Genomic DNA, 21620 nt, shown 5'->3' on the forward strand with positions numbered 1-21620 from the left:
TCCCCCCCCGGCCCCCTCACCCCCCTCCCCCTCTCCTCTTTCCCCCCCCCCCTCGCAGGGGGTTAGAAATGGATGATGGTTATGAATGTTCACAAACCAAAGCTGGTTTCCGACATCAGTTTCAGGCTGTGAGGGATAGGAAGTAGGGACAAGAGAAATACTCAAGTGGTAAAAGTAAACGTGATCTAAAGGGAGATAATATGGAGAGTGTACCTCAGATTAAAAAAGAAATCCAGGAGGGTGCAACAGACATGAAAAGTTTCAAATGTTTTCACTGTCATAAACTAGGCCATGTAAAGTCACAGCGTCGGTGGTTGAAGAAAAGCACCGGGAAGGCTGATGTGATAAAACAGGATAAGATAGTGGGATTTGTGAAAGTGGTAAAGGAAAGCCCAAGTGAAGCGAAAGAGGTGCAAAACATTGTACAGCCTGATCAAGAGGTGATTGATAAGAAGGTGCCATATCCCTTTAAAGAATTTACTTGTGTGGGTAAAGTTTACTCGTGTATCAGGAGGAGCAGGTAAAGAAGTAATAATTTTAAGAGATACGGGAGCTAGTCAATCTTTAATGGGAAGAGATGAGAAGTTATGTAGTTTGAGAAGAATGTTGCCAAAAAAGCTGGTAATATGTGGAATTCAGGGTGAGAGGAGTAGTGTTCAATTATATCAGGTGAGGTTGGAGAGTCCAGTGAAGTGAAGAGTGGTGAAGTGGTAGTAGGAGTAATAGAGAAACTATCTTGTCCAGGAATACTGTTTATCTTGGGTAATGATATAGCTGGATCGCAGGTGGGAGTGATGCCTACTGTGGTTGATACGCCAGTGGAAAATCAGACAACTGAAGTTAATCGCTAAATTAGAACATAGAACAGTACAGAACAGGCCCTCGATGCTGTGCCAAGCAATGATCACCCTACTTAAACCCACGTAACCCAACAATCCCCCCATTAACCTTACACTACGGGCAATTTAGCATGGCCAATCCACCTAATCCACACATCTTTGGACTGTGGGAGGAAACCGGAGCACCCGGAGGAAACCCACGCACACACAGGGAGGACGTGCAGACTCCACACAGACAGTGACCCAGCCGGGAATCGAACCTGGGACCCTGGAGCTGTGAAGCATTGATGCTAACCACCATGCTACCGTGAGGCCCCTCTGAAGTGTTGAAGGACGAATATCAAAGGATTTTTCTGGATTGTGTAGTGACAAGGTTGCAAAGTCACAGGTTAAGACAAGAAGAGAAATCAAAGATAAAGTTGAAGTGCAATTATCAGAAACTATTTTTGATCAGATGGTTGAAAAAGAACAAGAACAGGTGGAGGATGAGGCGGATATTTTTAGTTCAGGAACATTGGTGGAGTTCCAACAGAAAGATATAGAAATAAAACGGATGTATCAAAGCATACACGAAAGAGGAATCTGCGTGTATACCAGAGTGTTATTATCATAAAAGCGATGTCTTTATGAGAAAATGGAGACCTTTACATTTGCAGGCGGATGAAAATTGGGCAGAAGGTCATTAAGCAGTATTGCCGGTAGAGTATAGAAAGGAGGTGCTGCGAGTTGCACATGAGGTACAAGTGGGAGGTCATTTGGGAATACAGAAAACTCAAGCTAAAATACAAAAACATTTTTATTGGCCTGGCCTACATAAAGATGTAGTTAAATTTTGACAATCATGTCACACATGTCAAGTGATAGGGAAACCTCAAGTGGTGATAAAACCAGCCCCCTTAATACCCATTCCAGCATTTGAGGAACCTTTTACAAGGGTCCTAATTGATTGTGTAGGACCGCTTCCTAAAACGAAAAGTGGGAATCAATATCTTTTGACTATAATGGATGTGTCTACTAGGTTTCCAGAGGCCATTCCAGTCCGTAATATTACAGCTAAAAAGATTGTGGAGGAGTTACTTAAATTCTTTGTTAGATATGGACTACCCACAGAAATACTATCGGATCAAGGAGCAAATTTTACCTTGAGGTTATTCAAAGACGTTATGGACACCTTAGGAATAAAACAATTTAAATCAACTGCGTACCATCCAGAATCGCAGGGAGCGTTAGAAAGGTGGCATCAGACATTAAAGACAATGTTGAGGCCTTATTGTCAAGATTATCCAGAGCATTGGGATAAAGGAATTCCATTCGTACTGTTTGCAATTAGGGATGCACCTAATGAGTTAACCAAATTTAGTCCTTTTGAACTAATTTTTGGTCATGAGGTAAGAGGCCCACTTAAATTGATTAAGAAAAAATTGGTGAGCGAGAAATCGGAAATTACATTATTGGATTACGTGTCAAATTTTGGGGAATGATTAAATAGAACAAGTCAATTGGCTAGACAACATTTAAAAGTTGCACAAAATGTGATGAAACGGGTAGCGGACAAGAAATGCAAAGTTCGTAGTTTTGCCAAGAGATAAAGTTTTAGTGTTGTTACCAGTGGTAGGTGAACCTTTAAAAGCTAGGTTTTGTGGACCTTATCAGATTGAAAGGAAATTAAGTGAGGTGAATTATGTGGTAAAAACACCAGATAGAAGGAAGACTCACCGAGTGTGTCATGTGAATATGCTTAAAAGGTACTTTGAAAGGGAAGGAGAGAAAAAAGAGGAGGTTTTAATGATTCTAACTCAAAGTGACGAACCAAATCCAGATGACTGTGAATTTGACATACCTCAAATTAAATTGGAAAACGAGGATGTTCTTAAAAATTGGGATAAATTGTTGAGTTACCTTCCAGAGGGAAAACTGACTGACCTGAAAGAGTTATTGATATCACGTGGGCAGGTTTGTACAGATAAATTGGGAAGTACTAAAATGGCTATACATGATGTAGATGTGGGAAATGCTGTTCCAATCAAACAACATCCATACAGACTTAACCCTTTAAAATTGGCACAGGTTAACAAAGAGATTGAGAGTATGCTTTAAAATGGCATAATTGAAGTGGGTTGCAGCCAATGGAGCTCACCCATAGTGATGGTACCTGAACCAGACGGCACCCAAGGGTTGTGTGTGGACTATAGAACGGTTAATGCAGTTACAAGAACAGACTCTTATCCTATCCCAAGTTTAGAGGATTGCATTGAGAAAGTGGGACAATCAGCTTTTATTTCCAAACTGGATTTACTTAAAGGGTACTGGCCGGTACCTTTATCTGAAAGGGGGAAGGAGATTTCAGCTTTTGTGACTCCAGATGGTATATACCAATTCAAAGTTATGCCATTTGCATGAATAACGCCCCAGCCACATTTCAATGGTTAACTAAAAAAGTTGTTTCAGGATTACCCAATTGTGCGGTATACATTGACGATTTGGTAATTTTCAGCCAGACATGGACAGAACATTTAAAACATCTGATGGAGTGCTTCGATCGACGTCAGGAGGCTGGTTTGGTGATAAACCTAGCCAAAAGTGAACTTGGAAAAGCCCAAGTCACTTTCCTTGGCCACACAATTGGACAGGGTCGAATGGTCACACGGGATGTGAAACCAACAGTTATTGAGAAGTTTCCAATACCCTCAAGACGAAGGGAAATAATGCGATTTCTTGGCATGAGTGGATTTGATCGAACATTTGTGCAAACGTTTTGTAGAGTGATTGCTCCATTGATGGACTTGCTGAAAAGTCGAAAATTTCAATGGACAGCGGAGTTTCAACAGGCATTTGACTGCCTGAAACCTGTGATAACCAATGCTCCTGTGTTAGAGAATTACAAGGGACTCTGTGATCAGATTGAACTATAGTATCTGACTTTAAAGAGACATGCCGAGGCGTAGAGAAATGGACGGATCGTGCAAGGACCTTCTTGTTCAAAGAGACTGTCAATCGAGAAGGATTTCAGTTGGAGGAAGAAGAACAAATATGGACTACATTATTATATCTGTATGCGTGTTTTTTGAAACAAAAATATATATTTACTGTGCATTTCTTAAAGGATGGTGAAAAATGAAACCATCTTGAAGTTGATGGTTTATTTTTTTTCTCTTGGGGGGAGGTGTCATGAGGACGTCGCCTTAAGAAATGTTTGGCTGCTCATATGACTGCAGTGATGTCAGAGTGTGGGTGGAGCTGGGCTGTCTGTCAGCTTTTTACTTTGGTTTTAGGCTGCAAGATGTGTTTTAGTTTTGTTTTGAGTGCTGGATAGCTGCAGTCACAGCCAGGGGTATTAGTCACTCTCTGTAATCTGAAGACTATAAATCGATTCTGGTGATTTAAAACTAATAACAGTAGTGACTTTAACCTGATGTGCTTCTGGTAAAAGGTGTTTTCAGTCTTTAGATGTTAAAAGGAAAGCTTAATGGATTACTTAGTGTTGTATTCTTTGGGGGTTGTATTTGAATTAATGGTTGCTACGATTTTCACTACGTTTTGAAAAAGTTAACTTGAGTTCATGGAATAAACATTGTTTCGCGTTAATAATACTTTTCCATTTCTGCTCCCCATACCACAATCTATTGAAAGATGTGGGTCAGGTGAACTCCATAATACAATTTGGGGTTCTCTACACCCTGGTCCATAACATCCCCATTACCCCACCCCCTTCGCCCTCTTTCTCCCCTCCCACTTTGCCCGCTCTCCCCCCGACTTTTCCCTCTTCCCCACGCTTTGCCCTCTCTCCCCACCCCCTTTGCCCTCTCTCCCCACCCCCTTTGCCCTCTCTCCCACCAAACCCCCTTTGTCGTCACCCCCCACCCCCTTTGCACTCCTTTGCCCTCTCCCCTCCACCTCCTTTCCCCAAGCCAGTGGGATGCGAATCCCCACCCTGCACGAAAAATGCAAACCCCCCCCCCCATACCGCACGGGAGATGTAACCCACCCCCACCCCCCCTTGCAGGACATGAACCCTTCCAAAATATGGTGTCCCCCATGCCTGCGGGTGCGGCCCTCCCCTCCCATGCCAGTGGGTGCGGCTCCCACGCCCGTGGGGGCGGCCCCTCCCTCCCACCCCCGCGGGGGCGGCCCCTCCCTCCCAAGCCAGCGGGGGCGGCCCCTCCCCCTCACGCCCGTGGGGGCGGCCCCTCCCACCCACGCCGAAGGGCGTGGCCCCTCCCTGCCACACCCCTCCCTCCCCCACTCAGAGGGTGCGGCCATTTTTAATTTTGAGCCCTAACCCCTGTACCGACCCTCTCAGGGCGAATTTGATTCTTTCCAATTGGATGAAGCTTGCCATGTCGTTTAACCAGGTGTTAACGCTTGGTGGCCTTGTGTCCCTCCACTGAATCAAGATCCTTCTCCGAGCTACCAAGGACGCAAAGGCCAATATTCCGGCCTCCCTTGCCTCCTGTACTCCTGGCTCCACCCCAACCCCAAAAATCGCTAGCCCCCACCCTGGTTTGACCCTGGTTCCCACCACTCTCGATACCGTCCCCGCCACCCCCTCCCAGAACTCTTCCAGTGCCGGACACATCCAGAACATATGTACATGGTTCGCAGGGCTTCCCGAACACCTAACACACCTGTCCTCCCCCCCGAAGAACCGACTCATCCTAGTCCCCGTCATATGGGCTCTGTGCAGCACCTTAAATTGGATGAGGCCCAACCTTGCGCACGACGACGACGAATTGACCCTCTCTAGGGCATCCGCCCATGTCCCATCTTCTATCTGCTCTCCCAGCTCCGCTTCCCTTTCAGCTCCTCTATCGGTACCTCCTCCACCTCCTGCATTATTTTGTAGATGTCCGAGACCTTCCCTTCTCCGACCCAGGCCCCTGACAGCACCCTATCACTCGCCCCTCCATCGGGAAGCAAGGGGAATCCTTCCACCTGTCGTCTGGCAAATGCCTTCACCTGCAGGTATCTAAACGTGTTCCCCGGGGGGAGCTCAAATTTCTCCTCCAGCTCTCCCAGGCTCGCAAACCTCCCCTCTATGAACATGTCCCTCAGTTGCCTGATGCCCGCCCTGTGCCAGCTCTGGAATCCCCCGCCAGTGTTCCCCGGGACAAATCTGTGGTTCCCTCTCAGTGGCGCCGCCATCAGACCCCCCACTTCCCCCCTGTGTCGCCTCCACTGCCCCCAGATTTTAAGGGTGGCCGCCACTACCGGACTCGTGGTATACCTTGTGGGGGGGAGCGGCCATGGTGCCGTTACTAGCGCCCCCAGGCTTGTATTGCCGCAGGACGCCCTCTCCATACGTTTCCAAGCTGCCCCCTCCCCCTCCATCACCCACTTGCGCACCATCGATGCGTTCGCCGCCCAGTAGTATCCGGAAAGATTGGGTAGCGCTAATCCTCCACTGTCCCTACTCCGTTCCAAGAAAATCCTTCTCACTCTAGGGGTGCCATGCGCCCACACATAGCCCATAATGCTGCTAGTTACCTTCTTGAAGAAGGCCCTGGGGAGGAAGATGGGCAAGCACTGGAACAGAAACAAGAACCTCGGGAGGACCGTCATTTTGACTGACTGCACCCTCCCTGCTAGCGACAGCGGTACCATGTCCCACCTCTTGAACTCCTCCTCCATCTGCTCCACCAGCCTTGAAAAGTTCAGCTTGTGGAGGGTCCCCCAGTTCCTTGCCACCTGCACCCCCAAGTACCTGAAGCTCTTTACTGCTCTCCTAAAGGGGAGCCGCCCAATTCCCTCCCCCTGATCTCCCGGGTGTATCACAAAGACCTCACTTTTACCCACATTTAATTTATATCCCGAAAAGTCCCCAAACTCCGCTAGTATTTCCATTACCTCCGGCATTCCCCCTTCCGGATCCGCCACATACAACAACAAATCATCCGCATAGAGTGATACCCGATGCTCCTCCCCTCCCCTTGTCAGTCCTCTCCAACCCCCTGAACCCCTCAGTGCCATCGCCAACGGTTCGATCGCTAATGCAAATAGTAAGGGGGATAGGGGGCATCCCTGCCTGGTACCACGATGGAGCCCAAAATACTCCGACCTCCTCCCGTTTGTAACCACACTCGCCATCGGGGCCGAATACAGCAGCTTCACCCACTTGATAAATCCCTCCCCAAACCCAAACCGTTCCAGCGTCTCCCACAGGTATTCCCACTCCACCCTATCGAATGCCTTCTCCGCATCCAGTGCTACCACTATCTCAGCCTCCCCCTCCACTGCTGGCATCATAATTACATTCAACAGCCTCCGGACATTTGTATTAAGTTGTCGTCCCTTTACGAAACCCGTCTGGTCCTCATGGATTACCCCTGGCACACAATCCTCTATTCTGGTTGCCAGGACCTTTGCCAACAGTTTGGCATCTACATTCAAGAGGGAGATAGGCCTATAGGACCCGCACTGTACAGGGTCTTTGTCCCGCTTCAGGATCAAGGAGATCAGGGCCTGTGACATTGTCGGGGGCAGAGCCCCCCCCTCTCGCGCCTCATTGAAGGCTCGCACCAGCACTGGACCCACCAAGTCCACATACTTCTTATAAAATTCCACCGGGAACCCATCCGGCCCCGGCGCCTTCCCCGCCTGCATCTGGCCTATCCCTTTAACTAGTTCCTGCAGCTCTATCGGCGCCCCAGCCCCTCCACCCGTTCCTCCTGGACCTTTGGGAACCTCAATCTATCGAGGAAGTTCTCCATTCCCCCCCTCCTCCTGGGCGGCTCAGACCGGTACAATTCCCTGTAGAAATCCCTGAAGACCCCGTTCACCTCTTGCCCCTTCTGCACTACGTTCCCTCCCTTCTCTCTCACTCCCCCAATCTCTCTGGCTGCATCTCGCTTGCGCAGCTGGTGTGCTAGCATCCTGCTCGCCTTTTCCCCGTACTCATAGACCGCACCCTGTGCCCTTCTCCATTGCGTCTCCGCCTTCCTAGTGGTCAGTAGGTCAAACTGGGCCTGTAAACTGCGCCGCTCCCTCAACAGCCCCTCCTCTGGTGTCTCCGCATATCTCCTGTCCACTTCTATAAGTTCCCCCACCAGTCTCTCCCTCTCCTGCCTCTCCTTCCTTTCTCTGTGTGCCCTTATGGAGATCAGCTCTCCTCTGATCACTGCTTTCAGGGCCTCCCATACTACCCCCACCTTCACCTCGCCCGTGTCGTTCGTGCCCAGATATCTCTCAATGCCCTTCCGGACCCTTCCGCACACCTCATCGTCCGCCAGCAGCCCCACATCCAGGCGCCACAGCGGGCGCTGGTCCCGTGCTTCCTCCAGTTCTACCTCTACCCAGTGTGGTGCATGGTCCGAAATCGCAATGGCCGAGTACTCCGTGTCCTGCACTCTCGAAATCAGCCCCCTGCTCAGTACAAAAAAGTCTATTCTGGAGTACACCCTGTGGACGTGGGAGAAAAAAGAATACTCCCTCGCCCTTGGCCTGCCAAATCTCCAAGGGTCTACCCCCCCCCATCTGCTCCATGAACCCCCTTAGCACCTCCGCCGCTGCCGGCCTCCTATTCGTCCTGGAACTCGATCTGTCCAGCCCAGGGTCGAGCACTGTGTTGAAGTCCCCCCCCATGATCAGGCCTCCTGCCTCCAGACCCGGAATGAGGCCCAACAGGCGCCTCATAAAACCCGTGTCATCCCAATTCGGGGCATATACATTTACCAGCACCACATTCTCTCCCTGCAGCCTACCCTTCACCATCACGTACCTACCCTCCTTATCTGCTACCACCTGCGCCGCCACGAACGACACCCTCTTTCCCACCAAAATCGCCACCCCCCGGTTCTTTGCGTCCAAGCCTGAGTGGAACACCTGTCCCACCCACCCCCTTCTCAGGCGCACCTGGTCTACTACTCTCAAGTGAGTCTCCTGCAACATTGCCACATCCGCCTGCAGTCCCTTTAGGTGTGAAAAAAACCCTTGATCTCTTGACCGGTCCGTTCAGCCCCCCTCACATTCCAAGTAATCAACCGGGTCGCGGAGCGACCCGTCCCTTTCCCCTGTCTATTAGCCATGTTCTGTCCCCTGTTCGCCCCGGGTCGACCCTCCCCTTCTGACCCGTTCCCCATGGCGATGGCCCCCCCCCCCTCTCCTCCCGTTCTTCCCTTCCCGTCCTCAGCCTTTCCAGCAGCAACCCGGTATCCCCCCCTAACCCCCCTTCCCCCCCCCCCCCCCCCCCCCCCCCCCCCCTGGCTAGGACCCCTCCTAGCCGCAGTGTATCCACCATCGTACTCCCGAGAGTCAGCTGGTTTTCGCTGACCCGGCTGCCCCTGCCACACTCCGACTCCTCCCGATGTGGGGGGGGGGGGAGGGGCCTCCCCCCCCCCCCCCCCCCCCCCCCCTTGCCATCCCTCTCTGACTCCGCTTCAGCGCGGGAAAAGCCGCCATTGCTGGCCACACCCCACTCTTCTCTCCTCCCCCTTCCTCCGTCCCGCGCGCGGGAAACAGGGGAGAGCCCGCGCTTTCGCCCGGCCACACCCTACCCCGCCATCTTCAATTCCACCCCCGTCCCCATCCACACCGATAACAAAGCCCCCTTAAAACGAGAGGAAGAAAAAAGAGAAAAAGAAAACACGCATAACCCACTTGCTCCCCCCCCCGTCCCGCCTCCCCAACTTAACAATATAACAATATAAATAACCAATCGCAAATAAATACATAAATACATAACTATGCCTGCATAACTAAATAACTAAATAACTACCCAATAATAACGTACTTAACCAACAGTAACCATAACCCTTAAAGAACAGATCAAAAAACAGTAAAAAAGCCCCCCCTACAACAACAATAATTAAGGGAAGTTGGCAACGGGAAGAGACACACAAAAAGGAACAAAGAAACCCCCCATAACACAAGTTTCAAAGAAACCAAACGATCCATCAACTTTAACCAAGTTCCGACCTGGCCTAAGAAAGACATGGGCCACTTGATCAGTCAAGGGTACTCGGGCGGCCTCGACCGCCGGCGTTCCCAAGTTCTAGTTCAGGTCCAGCTTTTCCTCCCGAACAAAAGTCCATGCCTCCTCTGGGGTCTCAAAGTAATGGTGCTGGTCCTTGTAGGTGACCCACAAGCGCGCTGGCTGCAGCATTCCAAACTTGATCCTTTTTGCGTGCAGCACCGCCTTCGTTCGGTTAAACCGGGCCCGCCGCTTTGCCACCTCCGCACTCCAGTCCTGATATATCCGCACCGTCGAATTCTCCCATTTGCTGCTTTTCTCCCTCTTGGCCCACCTCAGCACTTTCTCCCGATCGCAGAGACGCTGGAACCGCACCAGCACCGCCCTCGGGGGCTCGTTTGCCCTAGGCCGCCTAGCCATGACCCGATATGCTTCTTCCAGCTCCAGGGGCGATGGACCGGCCCCCTCTCCCATCAGGGAGCTCAACATCTCCGCTACATATTTCGGGAGATCAGGCCCCTCCAGGCCTTCTGCTAGGCCCAGGATCCTCAAGTTCTTCCGCCTCATTCGCGTGTCCAGCTCCTCAAAGCGGCTCTGCCATTTCAGGTGGAGTGCCTCGTGCACCTCCACCTTTCCCACGAGGACCGTGGCTTCCTCCTCCCTCACCGCCATCTCCTGCTGCAGCTCTCTTATCGACGCCTCTTGGGTCGCCTGGGCCCCCATCAGCCTTGTGGTCGTCGCGTTCATGGACTCTAAGAGTTCCACTTTCAGCTCCGTAAAACACCGGAGGAGAGCGGCCTGCTGCTCCTCCGCCCATTTTCTCCAATCTTCTAGTGCACCACCGGCCGCCATTTTGGTCCTCTTCCCCCGCTTTTTTTGGGGAGCTGCTGCCGCTTTTTTTGTCGCCCCTCTCCGAGTACCGACCATAAAGTTGGTCTCACTCTCCTCAGGGAGCCTTCCCCCACCGGGATTCGTCTTTACAGTACCGTCGGGGCCCTCCAATCGGCCCTTAAACACCTTTGTCGCAGGAGCTGCCAAATGTGCGACTTAGCTGGTCATAGCCGCAACCGGAAGTCGCCTTTGAATATTTTTAAGGCAAAGCTAGATAGATTCTCCATTAACAAGGGAGTCAAAAGTTATTGGGCGCAGGCAGAAATGTGGGGTTGATGTTATAATCAGATCAGCCATCAACTTATTGAATGGAGGAGGGGCCGTGTGACCTACTCCTAATTCGTGTGTTGCACAATCCAGCATTGCCACTCAGTCGAAACAGACAACATGATCCCGGTATGATATTGTTCTTCATTATTGAGTTCACAATTCACTTGCTACAAGAGCGCAGGTTTCACAGTTTAACTCCGGCACGATTACAGCAAACAGTTGTTTACTCATGCCAAAACTATCCTTACTGGGCACCCTTTCTCCTCCCGTTGTGCATTCCAGGCATCCAAACGCTGAGCTACAGTACATTTTCTAAGTAGAAACTAAGTAGTACTTTCTAAGACAGACGATGCAGACTCTGGATAGCATGGAGCCAAACGGATACAGATGTTCATGTCAGTCTCTCCCAGTGATTCTGTTACACGGTTATATGGTCCACTAAAGGTCCACTACATTAAAGTTCTTCAATCACTTTATTGCTATAAACAGTAATCAAACCACATGCTTCAGACATGCATGGATGACCCACTCCTTCAACTTCTCGACCTTGCCTTAGGCCTCCTTGGTTTCAGCAGAATTGAAGGCTGTTTTCAAATAGCATGTGCTGACCCCAGAAGCAATGAGGGTAGTACGAACGTGCATTGCCACTGCTCTTTTTCCCCACAGTTGTGTAAATGTTTTTGCTTGAAGAAAATGTTTTTTCTTTCGAATGTTACAGTTGAATCTGATGGTTTTTGCTTGGCCGTTTCCCCATTGGATCCTTTTTGTTCACGGCAACTTGCGGCATTTCTTGCCCTCTTCATGTGCCAACTGAGCAGCACCGCAGATTTTTATTTGAGAACAAGCTGAACTTGCCACTGCAAGAACAAGACACATGTTGATACCGTTGGGGACAAGTGTGTCTGTGATTGAGCCTGTCTATGGGGTGTAAGTAGCGGGCTGTTTAAAGGGGTTTAAGAGCTCCAAGTGCCTGGATCACTGGAGCAGAATCTGATCCAGGGTGTCTAATTTTGAAATTAATACTCTCATGGTCTGTCTTTCTCCTTGCTTTAGCAAAAGCAAAACTACACAATGGCAGAAAATGACGTTGATAATGAGCTCTTGGACTACGAAGATGATGAGGTTGAGAATCAAGCGGCTGGCGATTCCTCGGAGGTGCCCCTTAAGAAGGACGTGAAGGGCTCGTACGTTTCCATCCACAGCTCCGGGTTCCGGGACTTCCTGCTGAAACCAGAGTTGCTGCGCGCCATTGTCGACTGCGGCTTTGAACACCCCTCTGAAGGTACCCGTGAAGCCCCTGAGGTAGTTTTAAAGAATATTGGTGTATCAAACCACCCAGGCTTTATCAGTGCCCTACAAATTCCCCACACATACGAGTTCAAAATATTTCTCCCTGTCTTCTGTTTTCTCTCCTGTACTGCCTCAAGAAAAGTAGCCCAAGACACCTCACGGGGCTAGTCACCTTTCCGGACCTTAGATTTGGCTTTTCCCACTGTCTAATGACAAAGCCAACAAAGCACATGCTTAGGTATGTTTTCCATAGGTTAGCCTGTCACCAGAGACTGACTATAGGTTGAGGGATGCCATTCTGTATCAAGAGTAGCCGACCAAGGAATTCTCCCACCATTACTGCCGACCATACGGGTATTAAAAATAAATTTCAAGTGTTGAATGTTTTTTTTCCAATCAAGCGGCAATTTAGCATGGCCAATCCACCTACTCTGCACATCTTTGGGTTGTGGGGGTGAGACCCACAGAGGCACGGGAAGAATGTGTCAACTTCACATGGACAGTGACCCGGGGTTGGGATCGAACCCGGCTCCTCAGTGCCGTGAGGCAGCAGTGCTAACCACTGCGCTACCGTGCCACCCTATATTGGAAGGATTTCTAGTTGGGTAATCATGTGGACACCAAGACCCAGAGCGGGATTCAAAACTGGAGCTTCTATAGGGCGGGATGTGGCAAAGTGGATAGCACTGGGACGTGGCAAAGTGGATAGCACTGGGACTGCAGCACTGAGGGTTCGAATCCCGGCCCTGGGTCATTGTCCGTGTGAAGTTTGCACGTTCTCCCCGTGTCTGCGTGGGTTTCGCCCCCACAACCCAAAAGATGTACAGGTTAGGTGGAATAGCCATGCCAAATTGCCCTTTAATTGGGAAAAAAAATAATAATTTGGTACTCTAAATTTAAAAAAAACTGGAGCTTCTGGCTCAGACAGGGGACGCCACCTACTGTACCCCAAAGACCTCACCTTAGCCAAGACGTATACTGATATGAGCCCCAGTGTGTGTTTGGTGTGGGATGTTTGATTGTGAATGAGGAGAGTGGGAAGGAGATCACAGCCAATCCTGTTTCTGTTCTCAGCTGCTCAGTTTGCAACATAAATTACTGGATTGAGATCAGGAATGGCATAAACAACTGATTTTTCTCACCTTCCCCATCCTATCTGGAGCATTAGAATCATCGAATCTCACGGCACAAGAGGAGTACATAAGGTATCTGTGCTGGCTGTTTGAAAGAGCTGCTCAATACAAATAACAATGCAGCACAGGAACAGGCCCTTCGGCCTCCAAGCCTGTACCAGGCATGATACCAATCTTGGCCCAAACCCTCAGCACTTGATTGTGCCGTATCCCTCTTTACCCATCCTATCCATATATTTGTCGAGATGCCTTTTGAACGCCGTTAATGTATCTGCTTCCATAACCTCCCCTGGCAACATGTTCCAGGCACTCACCACCCTCTGCGTAAAACAATCTGCCTTGCACATCTCCTCTAAACTTTGCCCCATGGTGACCTTTCCACCCTGGGAAAGAGTGCCTGCCCATCCACTCTATCCATGCCCTTCATAAAAATGTAGACCTCTATCAGGTCATCCCTCAACCTCCGTCATTCTAATGAAAACAGTCTGAGTCTATTCAGCCACTCCGCATAGCCAGACCAGGCAACATCCTCGTAAACCTCCTCTGCACACTCTCCAAAGCCTCCGCATCCTTCTGGAAGTGGGGCGACCAGAATTGTGCACAATATTCCAAGTGTGGCCGGACCAAGGTTCTATATAACTGCAGCATGACTCGCCAATTTTTTACTCAATGCCACGTCCAATGAAGACGAGCATTCCGTATGCCTTTTTGACTACCATATCCACTTGTGTTCCCACTTTAAAAAAAAATACATTTAGAGTGCCCAATTCATTTTTTCCAATTAAGGAGCAATTTAGCGTGGCCAATTCACCTACCCTGTCCATCTTTGGATTGTGGGGGCGTAACAAACGCAAACACGGGGAGAATGTGCAAACTCCACATGGACGATCTACATCCCCAAGGCCTTTTTCAAAGCGCTGGACAAACTCATCATGGCGTTCGTATGGGGGGGTAAAAATGCTAGGATCCCAAAGAAGGTCTTACAAAAAACAAAAACCAGGGGAGGGCTAGCCCTCCCGAATCTACAATTCTACCACTGGGCAGCAACAGCCGAGCGAGTAAGGGGATGGATCCAGGAGCCAGAGGCTGAGTGGGTGCGTGCGGAGGAGGCCTCCTGCATGGGAACCTCCCTCCGGGCCCTCGCCACGGCAGCACTCCCATCCCCACCCAAAAAACACTCCAGCAGCCCAGTGGTGACAGCCACCCTCCAATCCTGGAACCAACTGCGGCAGCAACTTGGCCTGACCAAAATGTCGAACAGGGCTCCCATCTGCAACAACCATAGGTTCACACCAGCACTGACTGACGCCACCTTCAAAAGGTGGAGGCAGGACGGGGGGACACTGACAGTCAGGGACCTATACACGGACGACAGGATCGCAACACTGGACGAACTGACAGAGAAATTTCAGCTAGCTGGGGGGAACGAGCTACGGTACCTGCAGCTCAAAAACTTCCTACGAAAGGAGACAAGGACGTACCCACAACCGCCACGACAGACACTACTGGAAGACCTGCTGGACGCAAGTATCCTAGAGAAAGGGAACTGTAGTGACATGTATGACCGACTGGTAGATAGGGACGACACCGTACTGGACGCAACAAGAAGGAAATGGGAGGACGACCTGGGGATGGAGATAGGGTGGGGACTCTGGAGCGAAGCACTGCATAGGGTCAACTCCACCTCCACGTGCGCAAGGCTCAGCCTGACGCAACTAAAAGTGGTACATAGAGCCCACTTAACAAGAACCCGTATGAGTAGGTTCTTCCCGGAGGTGGAAGACAGATGTGAACGGTGCCAAAGAGGCCCGGCCAACCACGCCCACATGTTCTGGTCTTGCCCCAGACTCGTGGAGTACTGGACAGCCTTCTTCGAGGTTATGTCCAAAGTGGTGGGAGTGAGGGTGGAGCCATGCCCGATAGTGGCGGTCTTCGGGGTTTCAGAACAGCCAGATCTATTTCTGGGGAGGAGGACGGACGCCCTTGCCTTTGCCTCCCTGATCGCCCGCCGTAGAATCCTGTTTGGCTGGCGGTCAGCAGCACCGCCCAGAGCTGCGGACTGGCTGTCCGACCTCTCGGAATCTCTCCAAATGGAGAAAATCAAATTTGCCATCCGAGGGTCGGACGACGGCTTCCACAGAACGTGGGAGCCATTCATGCAACTGTTCCGGGACCTATTTGTGGCCAATGTACAAGAGGAAGAATAGTCGGGGGAAGGTAGCGGGAGGGGGGGGGGGGCTACAGGTTCGGTACGGGGGTTCGATGGCTAGCTAAGGCCCAAAACCAAACTAAATAAACATGTTGAGGGGGGGGGGGGGGGGGGGGGGGGGGGCGGGCGCAGTCACTACTACGAAGATGCTTACCTGTAAATATGTATGTTAATTTTTGCGTGTTTGTTTGTTTTTTTTGTTCTTTTTCTCTCCTAACAATTTGTAATTTGTTCAATATAAAATATGAAAACTGAATAAAAACATTTATAAAAAAAAAACTCCACATGGACAGTGACCCAGAGCCGGGATCGAACCTGGGACCTCAGCGCCGTGAGGCAGCAGTGCTAACCACTGTGCCACCATGCTGCCCCGAGTTCCCACTTTCAAAGATCTGTGGACCTTCACGCCCAGATCTCTCTGACTGTCTGTATTCCTAAGAGTTTTACCATTTACGGTATATTTCCCCTCGATGTTAGATCTACCAAAATGCATTACCTCACCTGTTTATTTTTCTGTACCACATTTACTTTTTTTTCCTTCCCCAACGCTTTCCTCACCAGAGTGGTCTAGAATTGCACCAATTCTCAGTTTGGCAGTGATGCAGAATTCTGCTGCGTAGCGCACACCTGGGACCTTCCTGTCTGCCCTCAACAAATAAATCAGCAGCTTGCCAATTCTGACTGCCTTGCGTTTCAAAATCTGTGCTCTCAACCCCATGCCCTTCCGAAACCCTTGGTCTTCCTGACCTGTGTAACCTCTTTAACTTTTTAAAATTACTTTATCAGAGTTACAAAGCCAGAGCTCAGAGTGTTGACAGAGGCAAACCCCTAATCCAGCTCCTTGACTGCTCCAAAACACAATTAAAACTGAATCCAATTCACGGTCCCCACAAGGGAAACATGCCAGACGCAGGCTTTACACCTGACCTCGCACTCATCCTAGCCTAAAGGCCGAGAAGTGACGTGTAACCTCTTTGACATGGGGAAATAGGACTGGGGGAGACCTGCCCCGCTGTCCTGTACGTCATTCATCAAGACCCTGGCAGATATTCAACTGCACTTTGCCACCTGCACCCAATATCTCTTGATTCGTGTCCAGAAACTTATTTGCTCCAATTTTAAATCTACTTGACGACTGAGCAGAGAATTCCAAAGTTTCACAATCCACTGGGGGAAAGAGATTTCTACACGTTTCAGACCTAAATGGCTGCCCACTTATCCTGAGATTATGACACCCAGATCTAAGCATTCCAGCCAGGGGCCCCTCAAGTCCTGTAAGAATAACATGCATTTCCATGAAACAACTTCTGTCTCTTCTAAACTCCAGCTAACAGAAACCCTTTCAATTCAGTTTCCCTCTCATGAGAAACCTTCTCATCACCAGAATCGGTATCGAATCAGTGAAACTCAGGAAGGGGCATTCGATCCATTGAGTCCATGCTGGACCTCTGCAGTTCAGCTGGACAGCTGGTCCCTCTCCCCAGTCCTTTCAAGTAGCTCTGCCTTTTTTTCCCCCTCAAGTACATATTCAGTTCCTCTTTAGAATTAGAACATAGAACGTTACAGCGCAGTACAGGCCCTTCGGCCCTCCGTGTTGAGCCGACCTGTGAAACCACTTGAAAGCCCATCTACACTATTCCCTTATCATCCATATGTTTATCCAACATAGAACATTGAAGTTCTGTTCAGGCATCAAAGGTTGTTTGACATCCAGTATGCTAATCATCCTCTCAGGCAAGGCACCTGTTCCTTTTGAGGAGGCACTTGAGAGTTGAGGAGTGTGAAATGCTTTCACAACTAATAAGGCGCATGGCTCCTATTGTGAAGCAATAGGCTGCTCACAGTCAAAGGGAGTGAAATTGACTTTCAGGATAGAAGCTGCAGCAGGGTTCTGTCCTGGAAGTGTTTGGTAGGACAGACAGGCTGCAGCTGTGGTCGCCCCTGTTATGGGTCCCTACAATATTTAAAGGTGGTTTGAAGGCCTCACAGACGCAAAGCACCTCGCCTTCCTGGCACAGGGTTGACCCGAATCTGGACCTCTCCAGCCCCCCGGACAACCCAAAGCCCCTTGAAAGTTCCCCCCAAGTGGAGCTCTGGCCAGCAGCTGTGATACCCTTGATCTCCATTCCAGAAAATGGAAATGGCTACTCACCTCCTCACTTCCCCTCAGAATCCATCGCGCCAGCTTCACATTTTTGAAAAGGTGAACCAAACGACGTCCGTGTGACATCCCGCCGGGGAGTTGGTTAATTCCTGGGAGGCCGCTGCATTTGACTTCAATCTTGCTGATGAGATTCAAATTAATGCAAATGAGGGTTAATGACCACCTTGCTTGTTTGAGTTTGTTTGAATTTGCCTCCACCGTGCACTCAGTGCATTCCAGATCCTGACCACTCACTGTGTAAAAGCATTTATCTTCATGTCATCTTTGAGTCCTTTGCCAAATGGCCATGAATCAGTGCCCGCTGGTTTTTGCCCTTACAATGGGAGCAGTTTCTCCCCATCTCCTTTCGTCTGGACCCCTCGTGATTTAGCACATCACTGTCTAATCTCTTCTCAACGCCCTCTGTTTGAAGAAGAGCAGACCCAGCTTCTCCAGTCTATCTGTGTCACTGAAGTTCGTTACCCCTGGAACCTAGTTCCTATTCATGCCCTCCACTTTTTCCAACTTTGGCCCTCTTTGCATCCCCTGCCCCAACCCCACATGATCTACACCTGCGATCTCTACCACCGGAAGGTCAAGGGCAGCAGACATGTGGGAAAACCACGATTTGCAAATTCCCCTGCAAGTCGCACAGCATCCTGATTTGGAACTTGGTTCCTTCACCATCACTGGATCAAGATCTTGGGACCCCCTTTCTCTTACACATACCTGCACTGCAGACCCTGTTATGATTCAAGAAGGCAGCTCATTGCCACCTTCTCAAAGGGTAGTTAGGGGTGGGTAAAAATGCTGGCCTAGCCAGGCGGTTCAGGTTCTGCAAGTAAATAAGAAAATGTCACTGGCGGACCCATCTGATGTTTTGGTCCCACAGGCTGAAATTTTCTCCACTTGCTGTAATGGTCTATGTTCTAAATGTCTTCAACTTTCAGCCTCTCTCCTGCCCATCACGTGCATGCTGAAGACCCACTGCTTTAATCCTGCTTTCAACCCTTACAATGGGTTTTCCCGTACCAGCCTCCCTGGACAGGTGCCGGAATGTGGCGACTAGGGGCTTTTCACAGTAACTTCATTGAAGCCTACTCGTGACAAAAAGCGATTTTCAACCCTCCAACCATCGTTCCATATCTCAAGCGATCATTGTTCACACTTCCATGAAACACTGTGGAATACTTTCATTGAAGCTGTTGATAAGTGCAAATTGTGATCAACTTCGAGCACGCACCTATGCCATCTGTAACTGGGAAAGTGCACACAATGTAGCGGCTGACAATGTGAAACTATGGCCAAGTGCCTGAAAGTGTTCCAAGCTTCTGTTGGCTTAATTGAACTATCCCCACGCATCCGCTTCCCATAAATATAAACAAAGTCCTGGAAAAGAGCCAGCAAGTTCTCAACATATCAGGACATAATTGTTGCTGGCACAGTCTTATTGCCAAACAGTTTTGAGTTCTAACAAAGCATGTTACCCCAAAACACACAGCTGCCCCTTATGTAGAGGGGAGGCCTCACCGGGCTAGTAATCCAAAAGGCCATGGCAACGCAGGTTCAAATTCCACCACAGCAGCTGGGGGAGTTTAAATTCAATTATTTAAAAAAAAATATGGAATTAAATGTTCATTGTTAGTTGTCAAAGCAAACCATCTGATTCACTGGTGTCCTTTAGGGAAGGAAATTGCCAATGTGTACCATCTACAAGATGTACTGCAAAGATTTGCCAAGCCTCCTTTGACAGCACCTTCCAAACCCACGGCCTTCATCACAAAGGACTGCACGGGCAGCACGGTAGCACAAATGGACAGCAATCAGGCATCACAGCGCCAGGGTCCCAGGTTCGATACCCTGCTGGGTCACTCTCTGTGTGGAGTCTGCATGTTCCCCGTGTCTGCGTGGGTTTCCTCCAGGTGCTCCAGTTTCCTCCCACAGTTCAAAGACGTGCAGGTTAGGTGGATTGGCCATGATAAATTGGCCTTAGTGACCAAAAAGGTTAAGAGGGGTTATTGGGTTACGAGGACAGGGTGGAAGTGAGGTCTTAAGTGGGTCGGTGCAGACTCGATGGGCCGAATGGTCTCCTGCACTTTATGTTCTAAGGACAAGGGCAGCAAATGAAGGCAACTAGAATGTCAGTGTTTATTGCTGGAGTATACTGGAGTATAAAAGTAGAGAAGTGGTGTTGCAATTGTATAGGGTGTTGGTGAGACCACATCTGGAGTATTATAGAACATCGAACAGTACAGCACAGTACAGGGCCTTCGGCCCACAATTTTGTGCCGATCACTTATCCTAATCTAAGATCAACCTAACCTACACCCCTTCAATTTACTGCTGTCTGTGTGCCTGTCCAAGAGTCGCTTAAATGTCCCTAATGACTCTGACTCCAGTACCTCCGCTGGCAGTTCATTCCATGCATGCACCACTCTCTGTGTAAAGATCTTATCTCTGACATCCTCTCTATACCTTCCTCCAATCACCTTAAAATTATATCCCCTCGTGACAGCCATTTCCACCCTGGAGAAAAGTCTCTGGCTATCCACTCTATCCATGCCTCTCATCACCTTGTCCACCTCTAACAAGTCACCTCTCTTCCCTCTTCTCGCCAGTGAGAAAAGCCCTACCTCCCTCAAGCTTTCTTCATAAAACATGCCCTCCAGTCCAGGCAGCATCCTGGTAAATCTCCTCTGCACCCTCTCCGAATGATCCACATCATTCCTATAATGAGGTGACCAGAACTGGACACACTACTCCAAGTGTGGCCTAACCAGAGTTTTATAAAGCTGCAGCAAAACCTCGTGGCTCTTAAACTGAATCCCCCTGTTAATGAAAGCCAACACACCATACACCTTCTTAACAACTCTATCAACCTGGGTGGCAACTTTGAGGGATCTATGTACGTGGACCCCAAGATTCCTCTGTTCCTCCACACTTCCAAGTATCCTGCCTTTTACCCTCTTTTCAGCATTCAAATTCGATCTTCCAAAATGAATCCCTTCACATTTATCTAGGTTGAAGTCCATCTGCTTCTTCTCAGCCCAGCTCTGCGTCCCTTCAATGTCCTTTTGTAACCTGCAACAGCCCTCGAAACTATCTACAACTCCACCAACCTTCGTGTCATCGGCAAACTTCCACTTCCTCATCCAATTAATTTATCAAAACCGCAAATTTGCTCTCCTTATTTAAGGAAGGATGTGGTGGCATTGGAGGCAGTTCAGAGGAGGTTCACCAGAATGATTCCAAGGATGAAAGGGTTTCCGCATGAGGAGAGATTAAACAGTTTGGGTTTATACTCTCGAGTTCAGAAGGGTGAGAGGGTATCTGAGCAAGGTGTATAAAATACTAAATGGAATTGATAAAGTAAATGCAGACCAAATGTTCTCCCTGGTGGAAAATCTAGAATGAGAGGTCACCGATATAGGTTGAGAGGCGGTGGATTTCGAACTGCGATGAGGAGGAACCATTTCTTGCAGAGGGTAGTGAATTTGTGGAACTCGCTGCCCCATAGTGCGGTGGAATCTGAGTCATTAAATGGTTTCAGGAAAGAGATAGATATATTTTTGATAAAACTGGTTGAAGGGACAGGGGCAACAGGTGGGGAGGTGGATTTGAGACCAGGAAGAGATCAGCCATGATCTGATTGCATGGTGGACCAGGTTCAAAGGGCTGAATTGTCTCCTGTTCCGATGTATGGGAAACCACCACCTCCTGCAGGTTCCTCTGCAAGTCACACATCATCCTGACTTAGAAATATATCAGCCTGTTACAGGGTCAAAATCCTGGAACTCCCTCCCTAACTGCACTGTAGGTATACCTGTACCACATAGATACAGCTGTTTAAGAAGGAGGCTCACCAGCACCTTTTCAATAGGCCATAAATACACACCTTGCATTTGAACAGCCTTGCGCCAGCTCACCTCCCATGAAGGCT

At 49.4% G+C, this 21620-nt stretch overlaps 1 protein-coding gene across 6 annotated transcripts in view; it reads left to right on the top strand.

Annotated features, from left to right (window-relative positions):
- LOC119975509 (spliceosome RNA helicase DDX39B) overlaps positions 1–21620 on the top strand; it is a 68149-nt gene that overhangs the window by 10365 nt on the left and 36164 nt on the right. For all 6 annotated transcript variants that reach the window (XM_038815282.1, XM_038815279.1, XM_038815278.1 and 3 more), the window contains one exon: positions 11959–12187. In XM_038815282.1, coding sequence (XP_038671210.1) covers positions 11977–12187 — 211 coding nt within the window. In that variant the 5' untranslated portion in view covers positions 11959–11976. Of the gene's footprint in view, positions 1–11958; positions 12188–21620 lie in introns of those variants that run through there.

The sequence above is a fragment of the Scyliorhinus canicula genome, chromosome 13, assembly GCF_902713615.1.
Source record: "Scyliorhinus canicula chromosome 13, sScyCan1.1, whole genome shotgun sequence".
In the NCBI taxonomy this organism is placed as follows: Eukaryota; Metazoa; Chordata; class Chondrichthyes; order Carcharhiniformes; family Scyliorhinidae; genus Scyliorhinus; species Scyliorhinus canicula.